Source organism: Callorhinus ursinus, unplaced genomic scaffold, assembly GCF_003265705.2.
Source record: "Callorhinus ursinus isolate GAN/ISIS: 27379988/994484 unplaced genomic scaffold, GSC_fseal_2.0 scaffold18, whole genome shotgun sequence".
Taxonomy (NCBI): Eukaryota; Metazoa; Chordata; class Mammalia; order Carnivora; family Otariidae; genus Callorhinus; species Callorhinus ursinus.
In genome coordinates, this window is record NW_027397080.1 from 3474304 (window position 1) to 3485071 (window position 10768).

The window sequence follows — 10768 nt, forward strand, 5'->3', positions numbered from 1 at the left end:
GTCTCAACTCCTGAGAGCCTGATGCCATGGTAGTCCCCCTTCTTTCTCCCAGCGTGCAAGCTCTCACATGGACCCTCGGGGGCGCGGGGGGAAGGCTGGGGAAGGCTGGGAATGGGCTAGGAAGGGAGCAGAGATGCAGATGGATGGCTAAGCCTGGCGCAGTTGACGTGCAGGGCTTTGATGCCATGATGAGGAGGAATTAATCATGGGAAGCAGAATCCAGGCGAGACCTAGGGCAGGTGCCGCACGGGTAAGAACTGGCGGGACCTGGTGATTAATTGGATGCGGGGTGGCGGCAGCATTGAGGGGGTTGCCCAGGCTTGTGAGGAGCATGTGAGGTGGGAGCTTTTCAGAAGCACGAGCCAGGGCTCAACCTCAAACAGGAGCCAGGCTTGTGGAGGCTGCCGGTGACCCTGCTGGGGAGACTGGGTCTGTGGGGTCCTTTTGAGGGAGTGGGCTCTTCTTCACTTAGGGACACCCAGCCACCGCTAGGGTGGATGTTGAGGGCGCTGACTGGGTGGAAGGTGATCCCAGAACTTCTCCCCGTGTAGGCTTCTGATTCTCCAGGGCCTCCCTGCCTTTCCTGGGCCCAGGGCCAGCTCAGCCCCACATGGGGCATGGACCCCCAGCAGGGACAGGACATGGAGTCCCCACACCAGCAGCAGAAATGGAAAACCAGACAAAGCTTCTTCCCAAAAATCTCAAGTGCCAGATCAAAAGGCAGGAATACACTGCACAGCCTCAGTTTGGCCAGGAAGGGCCGCTGGGGGGTGGAAAGGATGAGCCCGGGGCCACGGGGTAGGGGAAGGGGGGGAAGGGGGCCGGCGGCTCATCCTTACCCACCCCCATTAAGTGGTCTGAGTAGCAGGGGAGCTCATGAGCCATTGAGCTAGCTCTGGAAAAGGTTGGGTCCCTCTGGCTTGTTATGACAAGAGGCACACTTAACTGGGGAGGGGGGAGCCCCAGGGAATGTGGTCCTCTTACTGGCCGCCTCCACATCTCCAGCCAGCCCCCAGGAAGAGGGTTAAAGACCTGAGCTGCTGAAACCGAAAGCTCAGCCTCACATCTTTAAGCTCATTTAGGGAGTAAGCCCTTACTCAGCACTTGTGGACTCTGCACACAATTCAGGCAATTCCATTAGCTGACTTCTTGGCAAAAATCAAAATGATACGTGGAGAGTTCTCTTGAGATAGCATCTGAACCACGGGGGGCAGAGGAAGACCCTGGGAACTACAGAATGCAAATATGAAAGGTTATCTGGGGCAAATACCTCTCCCTGCCCGGGTGGAGAGCCCCAAGGGCAGCAGAGTGAGACTGATGGAGGGAGAGAGATTTCCACCCCGATGATGGGTCCTCAGTGGGGCGAGTGTCATTTATCTGGACAGTCCCCTTATCCAGGACAGCCTGTCCTCTGCAGAGCTTGTTGATAAATGGAGCATCACTTCTCTCAGCCAGTCCTCCTCGGGGGTTGGTGTTAGCTCTAGAAGAACAGAAGCACTTTGTTTTGTTTGTTAAAATCTGCCTTCTTTCTGCCCGCAGCAGAAGCAGGGGCTCCCAGGAGGAGAGCCTGAGGCCCTCTCTTCATTTCTGCCTCCCATTCACTCACCAGGCGGGGATAGGCCCCAGTGTAAATCCACTGGGGTCCCTGCCCCCAGGGAGGACAGACCCTTTGAGCTCGATCTAATAAGGTTTCAGCATGGTTAAGGCAGGATGGGCCCTCTAGGCAGAGTAACCGTGGAGAGTGTGGAAATGAGTCCTAGAGCTGAGGTAGAGACGGTGGGAGGTGGGGAGGTCGGGCTGATATCTGACCAGAGGCTTGACTTTGAATTAATGGGATGTAGGGTTGACTGGACCTTAGCGGTCTGCACTGCCCTTGGGTCGGTCCTGGAACATGATGAGGTCCCTTGGCTCAGGGGTGGTGCCAGGCACCGCGCAAGTACTCTCTGTCTCATTAATCCCCTGCAGCACTATGAAGCGAATATTGCTAATGTCACCGTTTGAGATGAAATAATTTTGCCCGAGGTCACAGTTGAGATATGTGGTAGAGCTGGGACCTGAACTCAGTTGTTGTCCAGGTTCCTAACCCCTGCACACTCTGGCTTCCCTGGGACAGACGAGTAGTTCATGAGAGCTGCCTCCTCCGCTCCCCACCCCCTTGTCAACCCATCTTAACCCCCTGGAACCTGGCCTCCTGTCAGGTATCTTCAGACCTGGGACAGATCATGGCAGCAGGGCAGGAAAAATGTAGTGGCCAAGGAATCGTTGCAACTGTGGGACCAGGCCCTGCATACTTGATGGGCAGTCCTGGGACCGAGGGCCTCAGTTTCCCCCCTTGGCAATTGTGGCTACCCACCACCTCCTCTTCTGCTAGATCCCTGGGGCTTGGGAGGGTCAGGGAGGTCCAAGAGCAGTGGCATGGAGGTTGTGCAAGAGGCTGCACACTGCTGCGTGCAGAGGGACTTGCAGCATGCACGTGGGGAGGGCTGTTAGGATGGGCTGGGCACAGGCTAGGTGCGCAGGTTGCTGAGTTTGAGCTGCGGATGGTTGAAGGGAAGAGGGACATGCTGGTTTGTGACTGGCTGAAACCAGGAGTGTTCAGATTGTGAGCACCAGTATGGGTATGAGATGGTGTGTGCACAGGAAGCTGTTTCTGGGTATGTTGGGTCCGTGCCCAGCGACACATGTGGCTGGGTGGGTCAGGCCAGTCCCATGGCGCTGGTTGTGTGTATGTGTTGCCTGAGAGTAGGGTGAGTGTGTTCAGGCAGAACCGGTGGATCAGGCCAGGCCCTCCCTTGGGTGGGGGCAGGGTCAGGGGGCAGGCCTCTAGGACAGGTGTTTCCAGTTCCTGGAACCGCTTCCTTGTCCTTAGCCTCCCCCATACTTCCCAGCCTGGCACCTGGCAGAGGGGAGGAGGCCATGGATCATTCAGGGTGGAACTCCCACAAATAGCTGGACCGAGGGGTCAGAAAGCAATTGTGTGAGGCTCGGGAGCACGTCTTTTACGCAAGTTGGTCACACCAGGCCCTGAGTGTAAAGTCAGTGAGTCAGTGAGCCTGCCCTTCCCTTCGTCCCAGAGCATCTAGAACCAGGAACTGTCTGTCCAGCTGTATTTCCTCCCCAGCAAGGGGACTGGGGAGAAGGCACAGGTGGCAAGAGCCTAGGACCTTAGGCGCCTTGAAGAGAAGAGGGGCAAGTGGGAGGAGGCACTTTCTCCCTGCTCTGTGCCTGAACTTCCACCTGAACTGTCCCCCCCGCCGCCCCCCAGCAAGTTCTGTTGACCATGTGACCCCCTAGGGCACTGGAAACCAGACCTGGGGGAAACATGGGAGCTGGCACCGCTCTCAGAGATGGAGCCCAGCCCCTTGTTTCTCCCCTGGGGAAACTGAGGCCCACAAAAGGGAGGGATTTGGCTCAAGGATGTGCAGTGAGTTTGGGGCCCGGCCAGGTACTGGGCCCTCTCGCGGGGAGAGGGGGCCATGCAAGGGGAAAAGGGCAGCTGGGGGCCCCCCCTTGTTCAGCGGGCTGCTTCTCCTGCAGGTGATTGAGGAGTTCTACAACCAGACATGGATCCACCGCTACGGGGAGCGCATCTTGCCTGCCACGCTCACCACACTGTGGTCCCTCTCCGTGGCCATCTTCTCTGTAGGAGGCATGATTGGCTCCTTCTCCGTGGGCCTTTTTGTTAACCGCTTTGGCCGGTGAGCAGAGGGGTCCTGGCCCTGGCCAGGGTGGCCCAGATGGGAGGGGGGGAGACTTCCCTGCCTGTTCAGGGTGTTGCCTATGACCTAGCCCCTGGGAATCTGGGGAGATGAAGGCACCCACCTGACCTGTGACCCCACCCCCAGGCGGAACTCAATGCTGATGATGAACCTATTGGCCTTTGTGTCCTCTGTGCTCATGGGCTTCTCGAAACTGGGCAAGTCCTTTGAGATGCTGATCCTGGGCCGCTTCATCATCGGTGTGTACTGTGGCCTGACCACAGGCTTCGTGCCCATGTACGTGGGGGAGGTGTCTCCTACAGCCCTTCGTGGGGCCCTGGGCACCCTGCACCAGCTGGGCATCGTTGTCGGCATCCTCATTGCCCAGGTAAGCTGGGGCAGGGTCTGTTTGCTCGCACTGCCCACACCCCACAGCTTCGGTGGCTCTCATGTCTGTGTCCAGATGACTCCCCGATTAGAATTCTCATCCAGCCTTCCACAGCCCTGCAGCAAAGGACAGACTCGTGGCACACTTCCTAGTAGGCCCCGATCCCGGAGAACACTCCGCCACTCAGGGTTTCCCCAAGGCCTCCCTGGCGTGAGAGCCAAGTCCAGATGACTTGACCCTCCTCGTCCCAGCCTACTCAGCCGTGTGTCCTATCCTTCCCCTGGGGATCCAGCCCGGGGGAGCCCACTGGTACCCCCATGTGCCAGGCTTTCCCATGCCTCCAGGCCTTGATGCCTTCATGTATACACTACCTTCGCTCCAGAAGGCTTTCCCTTCCCCATCCCCAAGCCCCCATGCCCTGTGACTCACCTGCCACATTTGTAGCCATGCCATTTGTCCCCCTACCTGTGCCGTGAGGTAGGTCCTACTTTCCCCGTGTGACAGGTGAGGGAATTGAGGTTCAGAAAAGCTAAGGCTCACCTTACCGGCAGCGCCTCCACAAAGAAGGCGAAGGCCACTGGGTGGAGTGGGGCTTGGAGTGGGGGCTGGGGCAGGGGTGCCCGGGGCCACTTCCTCCGTCCCTGCTTCCCCCAGGTGTTCGGCCTGGACTCCATCATGGGCAACGAGGACCTGTGGCCCCTGCTGCTGAGCGTCATCTTCATCCCGGCCCTGCTGCAGTGCATCCTGCTGCCTTTCTGCCCTGAGAGCCCCCGCTTCCTGCTCATCAACCGCAATGAGGAGAACCGGGCCAAGAGTGGTACGGACAGGACCCTGCCCTCCTGCCCCCCCCCCGCCCCCCCGGCCTCGGCCTTCTTCCTGCTCTGAGCCACCCCCACCTTCCCTCTGGTTCCCCCCGCGCCCCCCCTCCCCCCCCCCAGTGCTGAAGAAGCTGCGCGGGACGGCTGACGTGACCCGCGACCTGCAGGAGATGAAGGAGGAGAGTCGGCAGATGATGCGGGAGAAGAAGGTCACCATCCTGGAGCTGTTCCGCTCACCCGCCTACCGCCAACCCATCCTCATTGCTGTGGTGCTGCAGCTGTCCCAGCAGCTGTCGGGCATCAATGCTGTGAGTGCCCCCTCACCCGGCCTTTCCTGTGGGCGGCGGCCAAACGCTGTGGTCACGTGTGTGCTGTGACCTGCTCCCCAACTGGAAACAAACACGCCCCTGCCGAAGGAGCAGCTTTCCTTCAGAACCCAACCCTGCAGCACCCTGGTCCCGTGTCCCCTTCATTCTGTCCTCACCCTGGGTCCCACACCTGCAGGGACAGAGGCAGGAGAAGGGCCACGGCACCCGGCCAAGCCCCAGCCACTTCTCTGGCCCCTAGGTGTTCTATTACTCCACGAGCATCTTCGAGAAGGCGGGCGTGCAGCAGCCTGTGTATGCCACCATCGGCTCCGGCATCGTCAACACAGCCTTCACTGTCGTGTCGGTGAGTCTGCGCTGTGGCCCAGCCCCGGTCAGCTGTCAGGGCCCGGCGCAGGGTGGCCTCCGGGCCTCATGACCAAATTGCAGTGCCTACCGTGAGCCAAGCGTGTGTCAGGTTCTTCATAAGTGCTGTCGCATCTCATCCTCACGAGCCTGTCAAGTTCATTACTCACATCAAACAGCCCATGACACTGATGCTCAGAGAAGTGCAGTGGCTGCCCAGAGTCACAGCCAGGATGCTCCACTCTGGTGCCGGTTGTCACCCCCGTCCTGCTGTCTGGAGCCAGCTCTCTGCCCCTCAGATCCTGTGTGGTCCCTGTGAGCCCCAGGGAGGAGGTGGTGCCGTCTCCCCTGCTCTCTGCAATACCATGTGGCTTTCCCAGCACTGGGGACAAGCCTCAGGATGGGGGTGGGGGCCAGAGAGGCACCGGGAGCGGGTGGCACTGACCCCGTGTCTGCCCACAGCTGTTTGTGGTAGAACGAGCCGGCCGGCGGACCCTGCACCTCATCGGCCTAGCCGGCATGGCGGGCTGTGCTGTGCTCATGACCATCGCGCTGGCGCTGCTGGTGAGTGGCCACGCTTTGGGCGGGGGGGGATGCGGCTCCCAGGAGCTTCCAGTCCCAGAGGGACTATGGCAGCCCCAGCCTGGCCAGTGGCATCCAGAGCCCAGATGGGGGCTGCCCTCTCCCTAGTTCTGCCCCCTTCTCCCCAGCCCCACTCGGGCTCGGGTCTGACCTTCTGGCCCCCTAGGCTGTCTCCTGCTCACTCACCGCCGGTCATGCCCTGGCTCCTCCCTGTCCGGTGCTTTCTCGCCACGGCACCTCTGGCCCCAGAACCCAAGTCCCTCTCCCCAGGAATTGCTCTGCCAGTACTGAGCCTTTCTGCATACGTGGCCTTAGTTCATCTTCAGAAGAGCCCCAGAAAGTAGGACCCCCCCCTCACCACCAAGACATGGAACCATGCCTTCTCTCCGTTCTTACCACTGCCTCGTGTGTTCAGTTAGTATTCCCAGTTCACAAGTGAGGAAACATAGTCCCAGTGAGGTTAGGAAGGCAGCAGATAAAAGGACAAAGCCAGGAACTGACCTCAGGTCTCTTGCCCCAAGCCTGTGACTGTAACCACTGTGGTAACCGTGTACCAGCCACTTTCCCTGCACGAACCCTCATTTGTCTGCCCTCTGGGCAAGGAAGCAGCAGTATGCTCGTTTGACAGCTTAACCGAAATCTGGAAAGTCTGGTGATTGCTAAGAGGTCTAGCATGCTGCAGCGGATGCATGACAGATCTGGGATCAGAACCAAAGCCTGTAGCTTCTCCACGGCGGTCTCTTGAGGAGAATGATTATATAGGGCCACGTGCTTGGGGCCTATGCTGCTGGCCCTGAGCTGAGCACCTTAGTCTTTAATACTTAACCCCAGGAAATGTTTTTGCACATCACTGCACATCAGACTGCACTGCATCCAGAGCCAGGGGACCACAGGGACCTCTTCTCAGCCCCTCCCATGTGCACCCCACATTACCGTTCCCACAGGGTATGCTCCAGCTCACCCACCCTGCAGGACTTAGATCATTTTGTTCAGATGAGGAAAGCGAGACCCTGTACAGGGTGCCTAAGTCGTGTGGCAAATCCAGGATCAGCCCTAGGCCTCCTGCCTCCTGCCTCCCAGCCCAGAGCTCTTAGCCCTGCCCTGGGCTACGTCTGCAATTTGTTTCCTTGGAGCATCCATCACAGCCTAATCTAATTTTCCACCCCTCTCTTGTCCTCAACAGGAACAGCTGCCCTGGATGTCCTATCTCAGCATCGTGGCCATCTTTGGCTTTGTGGCCTTCTTTGAAGTGGGCCCTGGCCCCATACCATGGTTCATTGTGGCTGAACTCTTCAGCCAGGGCCCTCGCCCAGCTGCCATTGCTGTTGCTGGCTTCTCCAACTGGACCTCAAATTTCATTGTGGGCATGTGCTTCCAGTATGTAGAGGTGAGAACTGCCACTGCCTCCCTGACCACTGTTCCTCCCCTGCGTGCAGGCCCCCGTACTGCTGTGCAGAGTGCTCTCCCCAGCTCTTCTCATCAGAATCCTGCTGAGGAGGAAACTGAGGCTCCAAAGCCCAGGTCACACAGCTAAAAATGCCAACCTCAATTCCAGGGTTCTTTCCTTAGCTTTGAATTGTCTCCGTTCTGCTCTGCAGGGGGACCTTGCTCCCTGGAGCCCGTTACACGCCAGCTGCAAGCAGTCTCATTTAATCATCCCAGCACTCGTGGGCTGTGGGTAGCTGTTCCCTTTCTCAGATCAAAGGCCCCAAGTCCTACAAGTCAAGGCCCTACAGCCAGGATGTAGGGTCAGGACTCCAACCGAGTGTATCCGTGTGTCTTTCAGCAACTGTGTGGTCCGTACGTCTTCATCATCTTCACCGTGCTCCTGGTGCTGTTCTTCATCTTCACCTACTTCAAAGTTCCTGAGACAAAAGGCCGGACCTTTGATGAGATTGCTTCCGGTTTCCGGCAGGGGGGAGCCAGCCAAAGTGACAAGACACCCGAGGAGCTCTTCCACCCCCTGGGGGCCGATTCCCAAGTGTGAGGCGCCCCACACCACCAGCTGGCCTGCTCCCAGCAGCTCCAAGGATCTCTCGGGGCACAGGCAGCTGGATGAGATTTCCAGACTGACAGATTTCAGCAGAGCTGGGCCTGGGGCTCCTTTCTTCAGCCAGCAATGATGTCCAGAAGAGTATTCAGGACTTGAATGGCTCCAGGATTTTAACAAAAACAAGACTGTTGCTCAGATCTTACTCAGAGAAGCAACAAGTTTTATAATTTTTTTATTACTGATTTTGTTAATATTTTTTTATCAGCCAGAGTCTCCTGTATCTACACCCCAGACTTCACCCTGAATGGCTCAGTACCTGAAGGTGGGGACCAAGCCCTGCCTAGACACTTGCCTTCTTCACCACGCTAATCTGTAGGGCTGGACCTATGACCAACGACACACTAATCTAACTATGAACTATGAGGCTTCTACCCCAAGAGGTAGCTGTGGCCACTCTCTTCTGAGGTCTGGATCTCCCTACCCTAAGGTTCAGGCTCCATTAGGGTTCGCCCATACCCATCTCTTCCTACCCAACCACTCAAAGTAATTTTGCCTTGCCTGAGACCAGTTGGGAGCACTGGAGTGCAGGGAGGAGAGGGGAAGGGCCAGACTGGCTACCAGCTTCTAGTCTCCTTTGCACTGAGGGGTCAGATGATCACCATGAGGAGGGCCATGGGAGGCTGAGAACTCACTGCGCAAGAAGACATGGACACTCCTGCCCTGCTGTGTATAGATGGAAGATATTTATATATATTTTTTGGTTGTCAATATTAAATACAGACACTAAGTTATAGTATACCTGGACAAACCAACTTGTAAATACACCACCTTACTCCTTCTGTAACTTACCTAAACAGATATAAATGGCTGGTTTTTAGAAACATGGTTTTGAAATGCTTGTGCATTAAGGGTAGGGAGATTTGGATGGAATGGGAGAGAAGCAACTGCTATAGTGACTTTGGACTTTGTGACTCGAGACTTAGAGTCCCTTCTAAGCACTTCTGATCATCACCCTCTACTACTTAGCCTAGGACCATTCTACCCTGAATGCACCCCATCTCATCTGATCTCCAGAAGCTAAGCAAGGTTGGGCCTAATACTTGGTTGGGAGACCCTCTATTGCTTGAAAACCTGTATGACCCCTTATTACCCAGAGAAGATCGAAATATCCTGGCATTCAAGGCATTCCTATTTCCCTTCACATGATAGCTGGTATTCAGAAAATGATAGTTATGTGCTAACCTTGAGGCTCAGGCTTTAATATGCATTATCTTGAATGTGAGGTGGTACTTCATCTGCATTTGACAGGCTCAGAGAGGCCCGAAACCACAGCAAATCATTCTAGAACCCCTACTTTTAACAACTACACAACCCTTAACCCATACCTGAGTCCTACTACCACCCCCGCCCCCACCACCAATGGGCCCAGTGGGCGCTGTCAAGCTGCCTTCATCCATTTCACTTGGAAATGCCCCCTCTGATCAGCTTAGATGCTACTGTGGCCTCTCTAAAGACTTCTGACCCCCATTCCCACCCAGGAACTTAAAGAGCTTCATCTGTTCCTTTCCTGTGGTACTATATACTCTTCCGCCTTTTATCTACAACTAATTTCTTCCTCTACTATCAATTTCATGGAAAGAAGTCAGTTTGGTTCATTTGGGTCTTTGGCGTTAAAGGCGGGCTTGGCACACTAAGGGCGTTTGGAAAATAGTTGGTGAAATAAAGCACCAAGGAAATTCGTCCCTAGAGCTTCAGCTGAGAAAATCAGGCGGGGGGCGGGGGTGTGGAATTTGTCTGTAGAAGCCTTCATAACTGCACTCAGGCAGAACTACACGAAGAGTGGTTGTAGGAGAGAGTGAGAAGGGAAAACAGGTACTTAGTAAACGGAAGTGCCTATGTCCATCATCCTTAGGTACAAAGAATCTGAGGCATTATCCATCCCCGTCTCACAAATATGAGGAGTGTGGTTCAGCAAAGGGTTAGCCTTGCCGGAGCCTGAAGGCTTAAAGCCTGAAGGATTGGGGCCAGGTGAGGTTAAGTGTGACGGAGGAAGACAATGCATCTCCAAAAAGGTTCCGTGGAAAGCAGTTATTTTTGTAAGCTTCGAGGGGGCCCCTGGAGGGGAAGTGCAAAGAGGAGAGTCAGGGGCCCAGGATGCCAAGGGTGAGCTCCGGGCTCTTATAAGCTCATGGCGGCACTCCTGGCGGCACTTGCCGCTGGATGCAACGAAACACAGAACGGATGGGTTGGGGAGGGAAGAGCACACCAAGGATGCCAAGTCGATGGCGCCCACGAGCCGGAGGCCCCGAAGCGGGGCAGAGCCGACAGCACCCTAGCCCCCGCCCCGGCCTCCAGACCCGGGTGTGAAAAGGCCCGAGAACCCACTCCCCGGTTCCCTCCCGAATTGGAACGCCCCTACGTGCCCGCCGCCGGCCATCTCCCAAAGCGCGCGGTGCGCGCAGGCGCCGGGAGCCCGGGCCCGCCCCAGCCGTGGCCCACAATGCCCCGGGAGGCACAGCTCCCGTTCCCTCGACGCCTCTTCTCCCGGCTGCTCAGTCCACCACCGCCGGGGGATCGGCCGTCCTCCCCAGATCCCAGCGGCAGTGCTCCAGAACCCG

General features: G+C 56.9%; 1 protein-coding gene across 3 annotated transcripts in view; it reads left to right on the forward strand.

The window, feature by feature from the left end:
• SLC2A1 (solute carrier family 2 member 1) overlaps window positions 1–9031 on the forward strand; it is a 28510-nt gene extending 19479 nt beyond the window's left edge. For all 3 annotated transcript variants that reach the window (XM_025856592.2, XM_025856594.2, XM_025856593.2), the window contains 8 exons: window positions 3538–3698; window positions 3846–4086; window positions 4741–4903; window positions 5025–5212; window positions 5472–5576; window positions 6038–6139; window positions 7341–7544; window positions 7944–9031. In XM_025856592.2, the coding sequence (XP_025712377.1) occupies window positions 3538–3698; window positions 3846–4086; window positions 4741–4903; window positions 5025–5212; window positions 5472–5576; window positions 6038–6139; window positions 7341–7544; window positions 7944–8144 (1365 nt within the window). In that variant the 3' untranslated portion in view covers window positions 8145–9031. The remainder of the gene's footprint in view (window positions 1–3537; window positions 3699–3845; window positions 4087–4740; window positions 4904–5024; window positions 5213–5471; window positions 5577–6037; window positions 6140–7340; window positions 7545–7943) is intronic.
• Window positions 9032–10768: the final 1737 nt, after the last annotated feature.